The sequence below is a fragment of the Bos mutus genome, chromosome 8 (genome assembly GCF_027580195.1).
Source record: "Bos mutus isolate GX-2022 chromosome 8, NWIPB_WYAK_1.1, whole genome shotgun sequence".
NCBI classification, from domain to species: domain Eukaryota; kingdom Metazoa; phylum Chordata; class Mammalia; order Artiodactyla; family Bovidae; genus Bos; species Bos mutus.
In genome coordinates this window covers 9216108-9235690 of record NC_091624.1, presented here as the reverse complement: position 1 = coordinate 9235690, position 19583 = coordinate 9216108, and the positions used below count along the sequence as shown (strand labels likewise).

The 19583-nt window shown below is 42.5% G+C and overlaps 1 protein-coding gene across 1 annotated transcript; it reads left to right on the top strand.

Moving 5' to 3' along the window:
- The first annotated feature begins 9357 nt into the window (after window positions 1–9357).
- ATP6V1G1 (ATPase H+ transporting V1 subunit G1) lies at window positions 9358–18389 on the top strand. Its single transcript, XM_005901084.3, has 3 exons — window positions 9358–9539; window positions 14234–14334; window positions 17583–18389. The coding sequence occupies exons 1-3, from the start codon at window positions 9458–9460 to the stop codon at window positions 17754–17756; spliced, it is 357 nt and encodes a 118-aa protein (XP_005901146.1). The 5' UTR covers window positions 9358–9457; the 3' UTR covers window positions 17757–18389.
- The last annotated feature ends 1194 nt before the right edge of the window (window positions 18390–19583 follow it).

Here is a 19583-nt window from a genome sequence, read left to right as displayed (position 1 = left end):
GCTTTTTCCATGATCCAGAGGATGTTGGCAATTTGATTTCTGGTTCCTCTGCCGTTTCTAAAACCAGCTTGAACATCTGGAAGTTCATGGTTCACGTATTGCTGAAGCCTGGCTTGAAGAATTTTGAGCATTACTTTACTAGCATGTGAGATGAGTGCAATTGTGCGGTAGTTTGAGCATTCTTTGGCATTGCCTTTCTTTGGGATTGGAATGAAAACTGACCTTTTCCAGTCCTGTGGCCACTGCTGAGTTTTCCAAATTTGCTGGCATATTGAGTGCAGCACTTTCACAGCATCATCTTTCAGGATTTGGAATAGCTCAACTGGAATTCTATCACCTCCACTAGCTTTGTTCCTAGTGATGCTTTCTAAGGCCCACTTGACTTCACATTCCAGGATGTCTGGCTCTAGGTCAGTGATCACACCATCGTGATTATCTTGGTCGTGAAGATCTTTTTTGTATAGTTCTTCTGTGTATTCTTGCCACCTCTTCTTAATATCTTCTGCTTCTGTTAGGTCCATACCATTTCTGTCCTTTATCAAGCCCATCTTTGCATGAAATGTTCCCTTGGTATCTCTAATTTTCTTGAAGAGATCCCTAGTCTTTCCCATTCTGTTGTTTTCCTCTATTTCTTTGCATTGATCATTGAAGAAGGCTTTCTTATCTCTTCTTGCTATTCTTTGGAAATCTGCATTCAGATGTTTATATCTTTCCTTTTCTCCTTTGCTTTTTGCTTCCCTTCTTTTCACAGTTATTTGTAAGACCTCCCCAGACAGCCATTTTGCTTTTTTGCATTTCTTTTCCATGGGGATGGTCTTGATCCCTGTCTCCTGTACAATGTCATGAACCTCATTCCGTAGTTCATCAGGCACTCTATCTATCAGATCTAGGCCCTTAAATCTATTTCTCACTTCCACTGTATAATCATAAGGGATTTGATTTAGGTCATACTGAATGGTCTAGTGGTTTTCCCTACTTTCTTCAATTTAAGTCTGAATTTGGTAATAAGGAGTTCATGATCTGAGCCACAGTCAGTTCCTGGTCTTGTTTTTGTTGACTGTATAGAGCTTCTCCATCTTTGGCTGCAAAGAATATAATCAGTCTGATTTCAGTGTTGACCATCTGGTGATGTCCATGTGTAGAGTCTTCTCTTGTGTTGTTGGAAGAGGGTGTTTGCTATGACCAGCATTATGAACACATTCGACATAATTAAGATTTACACAATTTTCACGTTAGTGGGATATAAATTCTCAAGTTTAGAATGGGCACATTCTTTTCCTCGACTGGCTATCACATTCCCTCATCAGGGAAACAAGGCCTGGAACCCACACTGTACCCTTCAGACGACTTTGCTAATCTTTGCTCCAGCCTGCTGGCTCAAGACTTGGAGGCTCCCTTTGGAGGGCAATTGCTTCAACCTCATTTCCTAGTTACTGAGGGACGTCTCCTCAGGGTACCCGAGTTCTGACAACAAACACCCACTCAGATAACCAGAAAAACCAAACCCCGCTGAGCACTTCAGAAGACAGATTGTCTGCTGTTTCTCTTTTTACACAATAAACTTTTGAAATGCTGTGAGGGAAAAAAAAATTCTGGAATTTGTAGATATTTAGATGCTTTGAGGAAGCTGGCTGTTTGAGAAACCCCCCGATGTGAAGGCTTTTGTTAAGTGGAGAACCGGATTTGTAATTCAAACAATTACCCCTAGCCAGCTAAAAACAACAGCTTCTGTTTTTTCTGGCACTTTCTATAGACTAGAAACTGTACAAATTTTCACATCTACCATCTCTTTTCATAACTTTATTGTGACATAATTCACATACTGTACCATTCGCCCTTTTAAAATACACACTTTGGTGTTTTAAGTATATTCACAAGAGTGTGCAACCATCACCCCACCTAATTTCAGAACATTTCCATCATCCCCAAAAGAAAACCCACACCAGTCAGCACTCTTAATTCCATCTTCTCCCAGCCGCGTCAGTCATTGTAGGGGAGCAAAACTTGCCACCCCAAAATGTCTCTTTAGAACGCAGATTATTTTGAACTGAAAATAATGAAGACCCAAAAGACTCAGAAATTGTGACCTTCCTCCTAACTGCCTGAAGAATCTAAAGAGAGGGCCTACAAATAATATGGGATAGGTATCAGGAGAAATTCTTAAAAGACCAGGGTCCACTCTGTGTCCCACTGACCCTTCATGGCCCAGCAAACATTTTCTTACCAAACGTTTGCTTTTCCATCTCTATGTCAATTGCCTTCCTCCCCCTTTGAAGTCCTAAACCTCTACCCACAACATTGTCTTTTGCTTCAGCTGAAGATGGTATTTAAGGTGAAAGTTTCAGCTATTTTGGTGAGTTGGTGTTCCTGGGTCTCTCCATGCGCACATGTTATTAAGTTTTGCTTGATTTTCTCTTGCTAATTTATCTCATGTTAATTGCATTCCTAGACCAGCCATAAGAATCTAGAAGGGGAGAGGAAATTTTCTTCCTCCTTAACAGTTGGCAGTGAGGATGGATGCGGTTTTAGCGACTGGACACGATTCGCCCCAAAGCTGCTGCAGTGAAGAGATCCTGGGAAAGCTAACAAAACCTGGCAGAAGGTGAGAATCCTTCCCGAGCCTGTCAGTCTCCTGGATCTCTGCCATCAGGATCTGCTGGAAACAAGAATGGCAAGAGTTTTTCTCTTTTCTAAAATTAGGTCATCAGGAGGAAATATTTGTAGGGTTCCTTGGACTCAACAACTCTTGAAATTCGATGGAGTACTCTCGGTTTGTTTCTTCTTTTCTTCCCAGGGATGATCCCTGTTTCTCTTTGTGTCTGTCTTTTGTGTTCTTTGTTATAAAAGGAGGAAACCCAGTGGTCTGATTAGGTTTTCCTTTTGCCTTGCTCTGTGTTTTGAGAGCTTGGCTTGCAAACCCGTTGGAAGACTCTCTCTGGTCTCTGCCATCTGGAAGGCATACACACTGGCGTGTGTTTGGCAGCCAGTCAAATAGACTGGGCTTCCTCGCAGTGCCTTCGTCAAGCCGTGCCAGCTCTCGGGGAAGTTTGCCGTAAGGGGTCCCAGTCCCTAAGGGGCCTTTGTCGTCTGAACCTTTCTTGCTTTATCACTGATCAATACAGGTCTTCACTTTTAAAGACTGTTTTTGGACCTTTCTGGACCTTGTGAGGACAGCATCCTTTGCCTTCTCTTATGCAGATGCCTCTTGCAACTTAACTGTGTTGCTCTTAAGATACTATTTGTCAGTGGCCAGAAGATGGATCCTTTAAATTGAAAAACTGGCAAGGTTTTTAGACAGTTCTCACCATAAAAAGCTGTCTTGTTGGAACCTGTAAAAAATTCAAATTTAAAGGTTGATACAATATAACAGCTAACCTTAAGCATAACAACAATAACAGTTTGGGAAGCCTTATGGAGTCCGATGGGTCTTACAGATGCTAGTAAAAAAAATTAAATTTATTAACCAGATAATTAAAAGCTGAGAGGAACATTAAGGGATCCTTTCCATTAAGCTGTCTGGTCATATATGAGTCTATGCATGTCTTTCTCAAATATGACATTCCAGGAAAAGCCCTGGTAATATAACCAATGTTTGTAATTGTATTCTAAGAACAGATTCTTAGTGAATTTATGCAAATAACAATATCGCCTGAAAATAAGAATATTCCCTCAGTTCAGTTCAGTCACTCAGTTGTGTCTGACTCTTTGCGATCCCATGGACTGCAGCACGCCAGGCTTTCCTGTCCATCAGCAATTCCCAGAGTTCACTCAAACTCATGTCCATCGAGTCGATGATGCCATCCAAGCATCTCATCCTCTGTCGTCCCCTTCTCCTCCTGCCTTCAACCTTTCCCAGCATCAGGGTCTTTTCCAATGAGTCAGTTCTTCGCATCAGGCGGCCAAAGTATTGGAGTTTCAGCTTCAGCATCAATCCTTCCAATGAATATTCAGGACTGATCTCCTTTAGGATGAGCTGGTTGGATCTCCTTGCAGTCCAGGGGACTCTCAAGAGTCTTCTCCAGCACCACAGTTCAAAAGCATCAATTCTTCAGTGCTCAGTTTTCTTTATAGTCAAACTCTCACTCCATACCTGACTGCTGGAAAAAACATAGCTTTGACTAGACAGACCTTTGTTGGCAAAGTAATGTCTCTGCTTTTTAATATGCTGTCTAGGTTGGTCATAGCTTTTCTTCCAAGGAGCAAGCAAGAGTTCCCCCAAATTCTAGGAGATTAGGTAGGGAGAAAAATATTTCAAACAAAAAGTGATAAAATTATAATCATATCCAGCAGCTCATATTTAGATGATCTTCATGCCTGTTGCTGTGTGAGACACTCAGTTTACTGGAACAGCTGATGACATCATAAGTGAGATTTCAAACTGCAAAAGATGCTTAGACCCTGACATCTAGAAGTCTTCTTGACTGGCATTTCTCAGGACAAAGACAATAGGTTTATAATTTGCTCCTATCATTTATCTTTATTTTTCTTTTGTCTCCATAGAAATGCATTGCTTACACTTTATCAACCTAACTTTGATAACCCACCTGCATCATTACCTCATGAAACGAACTTAACTGCACTGACCTAGTGTCAAGACTAAAGGAACTGGCTTGATGAGATGGAACAATTTCTACCAACTCAGCTTCTGGACTGCGAAACTTTTCTTTTTTTGCCACAGCACACGGCATGTGGGGTCTTAGTTCCCAGACCTGGGATTGAACCTGCGCTCCCTGCAGTGGAAGCGCAGATCCTTAACCACTGGACTGCTAGGGAAGTCCTGGACTGTGAAACTTCTTAAAAGAGGCTTCAAGGGTGGTACTGTAGGGAGGCAAAACTTGCCACCCCAAAATGTCTCTTTAGCATGCAGACTATTTTGAACTGAAAATAGTCAAGGCCAAAAAAAGACACAGGAGGAAACTCTGACCTTTCCCTTAACTGCCTGAAGAATTTAGACAAAGGCCTGTTATAGTAGTAGAGCTGTCCCCAGAGATGTCTGCGAAGAATATGGGCTAAGTGTGATGGGGAGATTCTTAGAGACTGGAGTCCACTCTAAGTCCCGTTGACCCTGCATGGCCCAGCAAACATTTATTCACCAAACATTGGCTCTTCCATCTTATGTTAATTGCCTTCCTCCTTGAAAGCCCCAAACCCCTCCTAGTAATATTCTCTATTGTTTTCAGCTGAAGATTGTGATTAAGGGAAGATTTCAAACACTTTGGTGAATTACTGTTTCTTTGTATCTCTCTATTTTATGTGTATTAAGCTTTGTTTGATTTTCTCCTGTTAATTTATCTCATGTCAATTTAATTCTCAGAAGAACCTGAAAGGGTAGAGGAAATTTTCTGCATCTGCAACACCACAAACTACTATCTCTATAGATTTGTCTAATCTGAACATTTCATATAAATGGAACTGTACAATATGTGGTATTCTGTGCCTAGTTTCTATCACTTAGCATGATGTTACCAAGGTCCACTCATCCTATACCATGTACAATTACCACATTCCTTTTAATGACCAAATAATACTCATTGTAAAGAAATGACATATTCTGTTATCCAGTCATCAGATGACGGGCATTGGAGTTGTTTCCACTTTGGGGCTACTATTATCTCTTATTTATATTTATATTAATTTTTAATTGAGATACAGTTCATATACAATATTATATAAGTTTCAGTTATACAACAGAGTGATTCAACAATGTTTAAAGGTTATACTAGATTTACAGTTATTATAAAGTATTAGCTATATTCCCTATGTGGTATAATATATCCTTATAATTATTTATTTTATACATTGTAGTTTGTGCCTCTTCATTCCCTACCCCTCCCTTGCCCCTCCTTCTTCCCTTCCCCCTAATGGTAACTACTAGTCTGTTCTCTATATCTGAGAGTTTTTTTTCTTTCTTTTTTGTTACTTTTACTAGTTTGTTGTATATTCTAGATTCCACATACAATACCATACAGGATTTGTTTTTTCCCCTTTGATTTATTTCACTAAAGCACAATGCTTTCCACGTCCACCCAAGTTACTGCCAACAGCAAGATTTCATTCCTTTTTATGGCTGAGTAGTATTCCATTGTGTACATAAAAGACATCTTCTTTATCCATTCATCTGCTGGTGGGCATTTAGGTTGTTTCCACATGTGCTGCTATAAACATTAGAGTGCATGAACCTTTCTGCATTATTGTTTGGGATATATATACATACGACTGAGCGACTGAACTGATATATATCTCCAGGTCTCTTAATTCTACCCTTCTAAACTTATCACTGCTCCAAAATCACTGAAGATGGTGATTGCAGTCATGAAATTAAAAGACGCTTGCTCCTTGGAAGAAAAGCTAAGACCAACCTAGACAGCATATTAAAAAGCAGAGACATTACTTTGCCAACAAAGGTTCGTCTAGTCAAAGCTATATTTTTTCCAGTAGTCATGTATGGATGTGAGAGTTGGACCATAAAGAAAGCTGAGCACTGAAGAATTGATGCTTTTGAACTGTGGTGCTGGAGAAGACTCTTGAGAGTCCCTTGGACTTCAAGGAGATCCAACCAGCTCATCCTAAAGGAGATCAGTCCTGAATATTCATTGGAAGGACTGATGCTGAAGCTGAAGCTCCAATACTTTGGCCACCTGATGTGAAGAACTGACTCATTGGAAAAGACCCTGATGCTGGGAAAGATTGAAGGTGGGAGGAGAAGGGGATGACAGAGGATGAGATGGTTTGATGGCATCATTGACTTGATGGACATGAGTTTGTGTAGGCTCTGGGAGTTGGTGATGGACAGGGAAGCCTGGTGTTCTGCAGTCCATGGGGTCTCAAAGAGTCAGACACAACTGAGTGACTGAACTGAAACTTATCACATGAAACTGTTATGAGGTAGGAATTCAGCTCCTTCTGAAGTAGAGAGATACTTTTATCTAAAAGTTCTGACATAAGTCTTATGTTCTTGGTGCATCACCTGGTCTTTCCTACAGCCCATAAGATTCTCATAGAAGGGCACAATGGGTCAGATGTTCCACTTGGTAGACCTGGTAGATTCAAACACCCTTGTCCTCAGTCGTGTCTGACTCTTTGAGACCCCATAGACTTAGCCCACCAGGCTCCTTTTTACATGGGATTTTATTGGCAAGAATACTGGAATGGGTTACCATTTCCTTCTCCAAGGGATCTTCTCCACCCAAGAATCGAACCCACATCTCTTACATCTCCTGCATTGGCAGGTGGATTCTTTACCATTAGTGGCAACTGGGATAACCCTCAAACACCCTACCTGACAGTTAACAGGGGTTGCCTTTGGGCAAGTTACTTAACCTCTCTGAACTGCTGGTTGGTCAATAACAAAATGGGGTTAATAACACTACTTCTTCACAGTTCAACTTTCACATTCATACATGACCACTGGAAAAACCATAGCCTTGACTAGATGAACCTTTGTTGGCAAAGTAATGTCTTTGCTTTTCAATATGCTATCTAGGTAGGTCATAACTTTTCTTCCAAGGAGTAAGCGTCTTTTAATTTCATGGCTGCAGTCACCATCTGCAGTGATTTTGGAGTCCAAAAAAATAAAGTCTGACACTGTTTCCCCATCTATTTCCCATGAAGTGATGGGACCAGATGCCATGATCTTCATTTTCTGAATGTTGAGTTTTAAGCCAACTTTTTCACTCTCCTCTTTCACCTTCATCAAGAGGCTTTTTAGTTCCTCTTCACATTCTGCCATAAGGGTGGTGTCATCTGCATATCTGAGGTTATTGATATTTCTCCCGGCAATCTTGATTCCAGCTCGTGCTTCTTCCAGCCCAGCATTTCTCATGATGTACTCTGCATATAAGTTAAATAAGCAGGGTGACAATATACAGCCTTGACGTACTCCTTTTCCTATTTGGAACCAGTCTGTCGTTCCATGTCCAGTTCTAACTGTTGCTTCCTGACCTGCATACAGGTTTCTCAAGAGGCAGAAGAAAGCTGAGCACCAAAGAATTGATGATTTTGAACTGTGGTGTTGGAGAAGACTCTTGAGAGTCCCTTGGACTGCAAGGAGATCCAACCAGTCCATTCTGAAGGAGATCAGCCCTGGGATTTCTTTGGATGGAATGATGCTAAAGCTGAAACTCCAGTACTTTGGCCACCTCATGCGAAGAGTTGACTCACTGGAAAAGATTCTGATGCTGGGAGGGAATTGGGGGCAGGAGGAGAAGGGACGACAGAGGATGAGATGGCTGGATGGCATCACTGACTCAATGGACGTGAGTCTGAGTGAACTCTGGGAGTTGGTGATGGACAGGGAGGCCTGGCCTGCTGCGATTCATGGGGTCGCAAAGAGTCAGACACGACTGAGCAACTGAACTGAACTGAACTGAACGCTACTTCTAATTTACCATAAGGAGTTGTCAAGCGTTCAGGACACTGTCATATCATAAACTCAACCCCTGGCTTCCTATCTCCCTCTTTGTGGTGGGAGATGTCTTTGTTGCTCCCTGAAAATCCACATATGTGGGTCTTTTCCTTTAATCACCCTCCACCCGCACCATCCCCACTATTCTTTCCTGGCTAGCTTCTCATTCTTCTGATCTCATTTTAAATATCACTTCTTTGGAAGCATCTTCAGACACCTCATCAACTCCCTCTCCTTACTTCTTCTCAGAACAACCTGTGTTTTTCCTTCATTACTTTACCACAGTTTGTAATTTTCTATTTAGTTGACCTACTCTGTTTTTGTCCATCATCTGGACACTCCACCAGGGACCTTGTGTCTCGCTCTCCTCAGTAGCCTCAGTATAAACGTGGTCTAGGTTTGCAGCATGCCTTCATCAAATATTTACAGAAAACACTCCAATCCTTTCCTGAACTCAGCTTCAGAGAGGGAACGCATCTCTCCTCAAACCACACGGATTAGTGGCACACTTGACCCCCAAGTCTCCCTATCCCAATTCAGATCCAACCCAAGAGCCCGGGTAAGACGTTTAGCCTGCCTCCTAATATATTCTGAGTGCCAAGGCAAGTTTCAGAAACAGGAAGGAGTAAAGCAGTGTGCAGAACAGGAGAAAATGATTTGACCTGGCCCTACTTCTCTGGATCTCAATGTAAGTTTATTGTAAAGGGAAAGGGGGGATTACTGCAATAACGACGTGACAAAACAACCACAAAGATAGAACCAGACAAACGCTAGGCCGAAGCTTGCTCTTGAGACAGAAGACGGTGAAGACAGATGCTGCGCAGGCGCGGTCAAGCCGCTCCACTCTCCCGCCTCCTCCCCGCCCCAAGTCGCAGGGCCCGCAGCGCAGTCAGCTGACGCGGCGTCTCGGAGGTCACGTGACAGTGGGCGGGGCTACGGGCGCAAGCGCAGATTGTGCGCGTCTGGATCAGCTGACCCGAGGGGGCGATTTGGCTGAGGTAGGCCGCAGTCTGCCGCCTCGGAGTCGCCGCTGCCGGCGCCATAGCCATAGCCATGGCCAGTCAGTCGCAGGGCATCCAGCAGCTGCTCCAGGCGGAGAAACGGGCCGCCGAGAAGGTGTCCGAGGCCCGCAAGCGTGAGTTTGGGGTTGAGGCAGCCCGGCGTGGTGCGAGTCCAGGGATTGCGGCTAGGCCGCGAGGGGTGGTAGGTGCATTAGGACCGAAAAACTGCGGACTGGGAGGGGGAGGGGGATGGTTACAGTCGGGGAAGCTTGTGTGACTCGCAGCTCTCCGGATCCGAACCTCTGGAAGTCTTCTAGGTCGCCTGAGAGCTGCGATGTGGGCTAGTAGATAGGGTGTGGAATCAATAATAGGTGGACGACCTTCTTAGGGTCTGGGAGGCGAATAAAATGGGTTATTCCAAACGGAAGTCGTTGTCTCCACCGTTTACCGTGTTACCCAGCCTGGAAACAGCCCTCTTCGCCACGTCTCAGACCCTCTCTCATTCGCCATGTTTAGTCACTCGGCAAGGCGTTATTTGTTCACTTTTCTCCATCTCTGCAGCCAGCATCTTAGTCCAGGACGCCGTTTTCTGAGAAGCCCATAGCAGCCTAGTTTATTAATTCCTTAATACGTGCCAAACGCAGTACGCCGTTCATTTGTGGTCTTTTATTGCAGTTTTCAAAGCCCCAGTGAAGGAAGCAGCTATTGGGTAGATTAATTGCGGCTGAGAGGAGGGCTAGCGTTGAGAAATGAGAGGTTACTAAAGGACTTAATAGGAGGATCGAATCTAATTGTTGAATGGGAGACTTCCTCCCTCCAATTCATTCTTCTCACTGTAGTCAGAGTCATACATCTCAGTTGCCACTCTGATTTCCTCCTATAGTCACCAGACCTTTAGTGTCTGCAGAATAAAACCTAAATTCCGTAGGAGGGTGTAGGAGGTGTTTTTAAATCAGGCTCGCTCGCTCTTCTCTAATCTCTTAGGTATTGCTTAAAGACACGTAGGTTGATATCACCTTCAAGCCTTTGCACAGTTGGTTCCTGATTGGAAAAGCCTTTTCCTAGTTTACTCTCCTTATTCTCAAACACATAGTCTTCCTTCAGATCTTAAAATTTAGGCAATAGTTCTTCCAGGAAACTTGCCCTAACTTGGTGTTTACCCCTCAGACTAGGTTAGACCTCCTCCCCAAATGCCTGTTTCTGTTGTCACAGTGCAGTAACCTGTTTCTTTATATGGCTCACTTACTAGAATAAGCTCCTGGATAACAGGAACTGTGTCTAATTAAACTTTATTTATTCAGTTTCCCATCTGGTGAGATGTTTCTATTCCTATTTTACCCATGGGAAAGTTGGGACCCAGAGAAAAATGATATGACCATACCCTGGGACACAATGTAGCTGGGGTAAAAATACCAAAAACTGGTAATCTCAGTATTCTCTTGATTTTTTTTTTTTTTTAAATCATAAGATTTACACTCTTCACCCATACTCAAGCCTGGCTCTGGTACTTTTTCAATTAGGGGTCATATGATACTTTGTATTTCATTGAAAGAGCTTTTTTTGAGGGGGCTGGACATAGGAAGAAATCTTGTTGCTCTGGTGACTGGAAAGTTCTGTGTTGCTCATGGAGTATTCTCATCATGCCCTTGATGAGTATTTCCAGAATGACTTCTCAGAGTATGTCTTGTGATGGATCATCAGCAACAGAAGTTGTATCTGTTGGGAAATGTGTGAGAATATTTGGGGAAAGTGCAGAAACAGTTACTTGGCATATGGTTAAAAATGATTGAGTGCCTTGGAGGTAGGGGTCGTGATTTACACCTTCCTTTTTCCTGTCAGACCTGGTGCAGGGACTTGTATATCTCCGGTAGCTATAACATAGTGATGGAAAGAAATTGTTTTAAAGGAGTAAATTTATGTCTAATATATATCTCAGGATTTGCAGTAGTTAGGAATAGAATTATTAACACCTACAATTTGAAAAAGTTACTGCCTTTCTTGATCTGTAATCATGGTTGACATGCCCAGTTAGGAATTGGAAAGAGACAATACATGATGCAGTAAAATGGTCCAGCCCAAGTTTTCATGAAATCATTGTGTCATTGGAGTGAAACAGCAATGCTGGCCTGTACATGTAAGGCCCTCAAAAAAACAGAAAAAACCAGAGTTAAAAGAAATTACTTCCTGCTCAAATACTTTTTGGTTTTCTGAGAAGCCAGTCAGAATTGAACTTTGAAGATGTTTGCTGACAGGGAGAGAATGGTTTTCTGTGATTGTGGTTTTCATTCTGTCTGCCCTCTGATGGATGAGGATAGGAGGCTTGTGCAAGCTTCCTCACGGGAGGGACTGGCTGTGGGGAAAACTGGATCTTCAACAGTTAGAACTGGACTTGGGACAACAGACTGGTTCAAAATTGGGAAAGGGATACATTGAGGCTGTATATTGTCACCCTGCTTATTTAAATTACATGTGAGTACATTATGTGAAATGCTGGGCTGGATGAATCACAAGCTGGAATCAAGATTGCTGGGAGAAATATCAATAACCTCAGATAGGCAGATGACACCACCCTTATGGCAGAAAGTGAACAGGAATTAAAGAGCCTCTTGATGAAGGTGAAGGAGGAGAATGAAAGCTCATTTAAAACTCAGCAAAAAAAACTAAGATCATGGCTTCCAGACCCATCACTTCATGGCAAATAGATGGGAAAATGATGGAAACAGTGACAGACTTTTATTTTCTTGGGCTCCAAAATCACTGTGGACAGTGACTGCTTTCATGAAATTAAAAGACACTTGTTCCTTGGAAGAAAAGCAATGACAAACCTAGATAGCGTATTAAAAAGCAGAGATTACTTTGTCTAGTCAAAGCTGTGGTTTTTCCAGTAGTCATATATGGATGTGAGAGTTGGACCATAAAGAAGGCTGAACGCCAAAAAATTGATGCCTTTGAACTGTGGTGCTGGAGAAGATTCTTGAGAGTCGCTTGGACAGCACAAAGAGCAAACCAGTCAATCCTAGAGCAGATTAACACTGTTACTCATTGGAAAGACTGATGCTGAAGCTCCAATACTTGGGCCACCTGATGTGAAGAACTGACTCATTGGAAAAGATCCTGATGCCAGGAAAGATTGAAGGCAGGAGGAGACAGAGAGGACAGAGGATGAGATGGTGGATGGCATCATTGATCCAATGAACACAAGTTTGAGCAAACTCCAGGAGATGGCGAAGGACAGGGAAGCCTGGTGTGCTGCAGTCCATGGAGTTTCAAAGAGTCAGACATGACTGAGTGCCTGGACAACAGTAACAAGAAAATGGTTTACCTTAAGTAATTAATTCGGGAAGCCATGGGAGTTGGGAGTGATTGCAAGTGGTATTGTGAAAATGTGGGGCTACTGTGTAATATTCAGGCCAAGTTAAAATTTGTTGGTTTGGGAAATAATCTTGGCTTTCTTGGCCTCGAATGTATAGCTGATGAGGAGGATGGCATGTGGAGTATTGGAGTAGAGGTCAGTCGGAGCAGATCCTAAGTGGTGGGCCCTAAATAGTACTGGAGAAACCTGGAGAAATACTCCTTGAGGGGCTTAGTCACCTTTTGGTTGTTTTAGACTAGCCTCATTTAGTATTAATATCCTGGGGTTATCACCAGTCCAAAATTCTGTTGTTAATCAGGAGTTGTTGCTGCTGCTGTTGCTTAGTCTGTAAGTGGTGTTTGACTCTTTGCAACCCCACAGACTGTAGCCTGCTAGGCCCCTCTGTCCAAGGGATTTCCTAGGCAAGATCAGGAGGTGGAAGGTTAAATTCAGTTTCATTCATCTACATGGACTGTGTGGGATTTGGGCAGTTGATATGCAATGAATTATAAGTTTTCTTTTATTTTTTAATTCTTTTTAAAATTTTAATTGGAGGATAATTGTTTTACAGTGTTGTGTTGGTTTCTGCTGTACAACAGCATGAGTCAGCTAGAAGTATACATATATTCCCTCCCTCTTAGCTGCCCTCCCAACAGCTTGCTTTTAAGATGCAGAATGTCTTTCACTCTGAATTAAATAAGTGTTCAGACTGATTGCCTAGGACCTCCCACCCCACCCCACCCCCCAATTTGTGTATCTGAGAAGTTGGACAGAGAAACTTACTGATCTTGTGGTCCATTTTCATAGAGACTCTGACAGAAGCTAGAGAGTTTTCCCAGCTGTCTGTTAAACTATGCTCTTCTAGAAACCAGAGCCTCTGTGTTTCCTCACTTAGATGTTTGTACAGTCTTATGCCCAGGGCTCCATATCTGAGAAGAATTCCTTCTCAGAACATTTCTTGCTTATTTCCTTGCGCACAGGCATGGATGTTAGTTTCCAATATTACATCATCTGTTTCATTAGTTACAGTTTAGGTTGACGTCCTTTGGGAGCATATTAGCCGCCTCGGTAAGCTAGCTGAGCTCTGATTGTAATGAGCAGCATATTAAGTGTTTACTTCTCAGGGAGAGAATTCCCCAGATGGCTTATGTCGCCCATTTTATGTTGATTCTTAGTAGTTGAGGTTGAGAAAATATTCTGGCACATTCCAAAGTGTTTTGCATAATTTTTACAGTCTGTTAGTATAGAAGGTGGTCCTTTTTATCAAGTCACTTCCCAGTGAAGTACAGTCTAGTTAAGTACAGGAGGCAGGAACCTCTACCATTGGTTAGCTCTCAATTCCCTTTCTCCCTCTTCCCTACACGTGTCTCTTGAGACTGTATCTTCAAACTTTTGTCACTGTTTATGGTTAGAATTTACCATCTCAGTCTCTGCTTCCTCTTCTTCTTGTCTGTTAACCACTTCCTTTGAAAACAGGAAAGAACCGGAGGCTGAAGCAGGCTAAAGAAGAAGCCCAGGCTGAAGTTGAACAGTACCGCCTGCAGAGGGAGAAGGAGTTCAAGGCCAAGGAAGCTGCGGTGGGTCCCGTGAATTTTCATTATTGCCTTAGTTTCCTGAGGCTTCCTTCCTCTCCTTTTCCCCTTAGGCTCCCAAAATAGCATAGCTCAGCAATTCTGATTCTGGTAAAATTTGAAAACTGGGTTATTGGATACTTAGGCAGAATCCCTCAGGATGATTAGTTTTTAACATTTGAATTCTAGTCTTCACTTAGATAAATAATGAAATTATTAATAGATATTAAATATAGATAACTTTATGGAGATATGTTATTTAATATATATTAAATGTAGATAATATTAAATATCTTTAGATGGTGAACGTGTGCCAGATGCAGAGGATCAGCTGCGAACAGAAATAGACATGGTCCTTAGCTTACAGTCTGGTGGTCAGGGACACTCAGTAATAAAACACAAGTCACGCAAATGGACAGCTGAAGAGGACTGCGATGGTCATAAACATGAATTCCATGGAGCCCCGCTTTAGTATAGATAGTAACTTACCAGTAGAGGCTAGACCACGATGCACGTGATGCATATAATAGTAGTACAGAAACAGATCACAGAAGGTACAGAGGAAGCAGGGGGATTAGGGAAAAGGTAAAGGATGGAAGAGGCTTTATAGAGGAAAAACCTCCATCTGGACTTTTGGATACAGGTAATAGAAAGCAGCTCAAGCTGGTTTAAGCAAAGTGGAATTTGTCAACCTACATGATTGGAAACCCAGGTAAAGACTGAGTTCATTTTGATCTATGAGCTTAAATAATGCTTTCAGGGCTACTTCCATCTCTCCTCTCTGCCTTTACGGGCTTCATTCTCAAGTTCTTCATTGTGGCCTACTAGATCCAGGTATACACCCTCCCAGGTCCAAGTCCAGATTAAAGGGTCATGCCTCTCTCTTAGTAAGTAGCCGAAGTTTCGTTCATCTTTGCACTGGGCAGTGACTGCTATTTAAACTTAAAATGAGTCTGGGTCTCTTACTCATGAATTGGTGCTGTAAGTTGTCAGACTGCCCACAAGACAGTGTAGAAATAGGGGTGGCCATCTTGTCCTATTATTGCATTGAAGCTACCATTGCTGATAGTGATGGCCTCGTGCATGAGATGAGTTTTTCTAGCCGTATTCCATTGTAACTGCTGCACTTTTGTGACTTCTGAGGTTTGCTGTATAGTTGACATGTTCATAGAATAGAGGTAGTGGATTTTTCCGGCCCCCCCCCACCCCATTGAGTAAGGATTATGGACTTTTAAAATATGGGTAGGCGGCTGAGCCAACGATTATGAAATGCTCCAAGGTATTCCTACAGTATGAACAGTGATAGTATGAAGAGCCCTACATTTGAATCTCTGCCTGTTCACGTGAACCTTTTTGAGTGAAGGAATGTAATTAACATATGTAATGAGGTGACAGCAGCTTAGGTGTTGGAAAGGGTCAGGCACAAAAAAAGTGATGCCTTAAGAACCTGATGGGTCACATTCTGATAAAGTAGGTGCAACAGTTAACAATGAGAAGACAGTAAATGAAAGTTTATCACTGTGTGAAGTTCTAAATAGAAACTGAAGAGGTAAGACATCAGTGCACCAAAATTTCAAGCAATAAAACAGCAACAGTGAGAGGATAGTTCCCCTTTCACCCAGACCTGCAGTCCTCAGAGATAACCACTGTTAACAGTTTCTTGTGTATTCTTCTAGAATGTCATGTGTTCATAATACTGGTGAATCCACTGCTGAAGTGCTAAAACATTAACTAGTCATAGTAAAACTGTATATTCCTCCTAAATTGCATCTCCCTAGTGTTAAAATACAGAGACATTACTTTGTCAACAGAAGTTCCTCTAGTCAAGGCTATGGTTTATCCAGTGGTCATGTATGGATGTGAGAGTTGGACTATAAAGAAAGCTGAGCACCGAAGAATTGATGCTTTTGAACTGTGGTGCTGGAGAAGACTCTTGAGAGTCCCTTGGACTGCAAGGAGAGCCAACCAGTCCATCCTAAAGGAGATCATCAGTCCTGGGTATTCATTGGAGGGACTGATGTTGAAGCTGAAACTCCCAATACTTTGGCCACCTGATGCGAAGAGCTGACACATTGGAAAAGACAATGATGCTGGGAAAGATTGAGAGCAGGAGGAGAAGGGGACGACAGAGGATGAGATGGTTAGATGGCATCACCGACTCAATGGACATGTGTGTGGGTAGACTCTGGGAGTTGGTGATGGACAGGGAAGCCTGGTGTGCTTCGGTTCATGGGGTCACAAAGAGTTGGACACGACTTAGTGACTGAACTGAACTGAGTGTTACTTTTTAAGAGGTTTTGTTTTTTTTTAAATACCACATATATCTCTCCCTTTTAAAAGTGCACTAGGAGATACTACTAACCACGAGGCCTCAGTGGTTGGGTCTTCAGGTTCATTTCAGTCTCTGGTTAAGGCTGCACATTAGACTCTAGAGAGAAGTGACTGTGTCCCTCTCCGGGATAATTTCCCAGGAGTGGAAATGCTGTGCAGTTTGTTTACCTTTTGTTCAATGTTGAAAAGTCAGCCACCCAAGTTGACTGTATCAGCTTCTGCTCCCACAAACCATGGGAACGCTGACTTCTCACATGCTCTTTGGTCACAATGTTACATTTCCTGCTGCTGATCATTATATTTATGATGAAACTGGGTTTCTTCAAAAGTCTGAAGTCCGTCAGTTCAGTCACTTAGTCGTGTCCGACTCTGCAACCCCATGAACTGCAGCAGGCCAGGCTTCCCTGTCCATCAACAACTCCCGGAACTTGCTCAAACTCGTCCATCGAGTAGGTGATGCCATCCGACCATCTCATCCTCTGTCATCCCCTTCTCCTCCCGCCTTCAATCTTTCCCAGCCTCAAGGTCTTTTCCAGTGAGTCAGTTCACATCAGGTGGCCAAAGTATTGGAGTTTCAGCTTCAGCATCAGTCCTTCCAATGAATATTCAGGACTGTTTTCCATTAGAATTGACTGGTTGGAACTCCTTGCAGTCCAAGGGACTCTCAAGAGTCTTCTCCAATACCACAGTTCAAAAGCATCAATTCTTTGGTGTTGAGCTTTCTTTATAGTCCAACTCTGACCTCTATACATGACTATTGGAAAAACCATAGGTTTGACTAGATGGACCTTTGTCGGCAAAGTAATATCTCTGTTTTTTAGTATGCTGTCTGGGTTGGTCAGGAAGCTGCTTATTAAAAGTCTGAAAGCTGCTTATTAAATGTTCATCCTGATGTTCCCTCTGTTGTCATTCCCCGAATCTAGGCTCTGGGATCCCATGGTAGTTGCAGCACTGAAGTAGAGAAGGACACCCAGGAGAAGATGACCATCCTTCAAACCTACTTCCAGCAGAACAGGGATGAAGTCTTGGATAACCTCTTGGCCTTTGTCTGCGACATCCGGCCGGAAATCCATGAGAACTACCGCATAAATGGGTAGAGGCAGAAGAAAAGTGCCTATTGCGTGGATTGGCGTTTTGAACGCCTTCATGGAACATGAGGCTTCATTTAGCAAGGCTTGAGTTACATCTTACGAAAAGGCATTAAATTATTTCTGTATATTATATAGTAGGTCCCTTCACTTTTTGCAGAATCTCCAACGTGGATTCTTTGTACAGGCTTGGAGCTTATCCAAAGATGTATCTTTTTACCTCATATTTCTTAGAAATTTAATGGATATATGTTGTCTGTTTTCTATGCCTTTTCTCTCAAGCAGCATATTATCAACACTGACTTTTTCTTTCTTAGATAGTTCTTTAAAACCCAATTTTCCTAAGAAAGAAAGGGATTAAAGCATTTTTTTCCCTAAATCTTTCTTGAAGGTCAGGGGCTTTATCTATGAAAAAGTAGTAAATAGTCATTTGTAACCCATGTTAAACAACAGCCAGCCTTAAAATAGTCCTTTCCAACTAAGGGTTAGAACAATGGGTCCTAGTGTTGGGCTGCTGTTAGTTTCTCTTATTCACACTTACTAGGTGGTAGAATTCACTAACTTGTTACATTTTACTACTTGTGTACTGATACTGTACTGATAATCATTTAAAAGTAAAGACTGTTGTGCGTTTTCCTCCTCTCAGCTGCATGCTCTTTGATAATGCAAAATGTGCTTTGACCCAGATGTTCTTTGACCCAGAATTTCACTAAGGAAATTAGTACATGCATCACACACACATTTGCGTGCATACTGAGAAAATATTCACGGTATGCACCTTAGCAGGAAGGAAATCACTTGTGACTTCATCCAGCAGCTGTTTTGAAAAACAGCAGTCAACTAGTAAGTCTGAAGTTTGCCTTTTCTCGAGAGCCCCCTGTTCTGGGGCAGCCTTGTATTTCCTTATTGGTGGGCTAAATGCTTAGTGTGGAACCTAAGGTAACTTCACACTAGCACTTAAGAATTAGATGCCCCCAACCCACTGTAGTGGAGATGGTAATGGCAACCCACTCCAGTATATTCTTACCTGGAGAATCCCATGGACAGAGGAACCTGTGGGCTATAGTCATGGGGTCGCAAGAGTCAGACATGACTTAGTGACTAAACCACTACCGCCAACCCACTGTAAACTGATAGTCTTTGGCGGGCAAGATAATTTCTGGTAGGTGGAAACAATGGAAAGAACATCATCCTGAAACTAAAGGAGAATTAGATGACCTTTTAAAAATGTATTATTTTTGTTTACCCCGGATGGTTTGTTCTCTGGGCGCTTCCGTCTCCAGTTGTTGGTCCCTTTTTATAGAGTTCCTCATAAGAACTTTCCATATGAGCGTTCCTGTTTTTTGGTGTTCAAGCATTCCAGTAACTGCTTGTCAGGTGAGCGGTGCTGACCAGATTGGAGTCCCATCCTCTGCCTGCTTGACCTTGATTATCATGGGACACGGTCCTCTCAAGCCATGTTCTCAGCCTCCGTTTTGCAGCAGTGTGCTGCCTTGCTTTCCAGTCTCTTGCTGGTTCCTCCCCTTTTCCTGAAGTCTTGTTCTTGGATGTCTCTACATCCATTTCCTTGTTGAGACCATCTACATTTCGTGGCTTTAATATCATCTATATTGAAGACCCAAATTTATATCTCCAACTGAAGACCCAAATTTATCTCTAACTTACCTCCCCTGAACTCAGAATTCTCAGATTGCTTATTTGATGCTTTGCTTTGACATCTGATAAGCATCTCCACCCTAACTAATGTGTCCCAAACAGTACCTGGATTTGTTAGGCCTTTACTCCTGGTATGGTTAAAGAGAGAACTCCAAGCCTCTACCTAACTGCAGATACAGA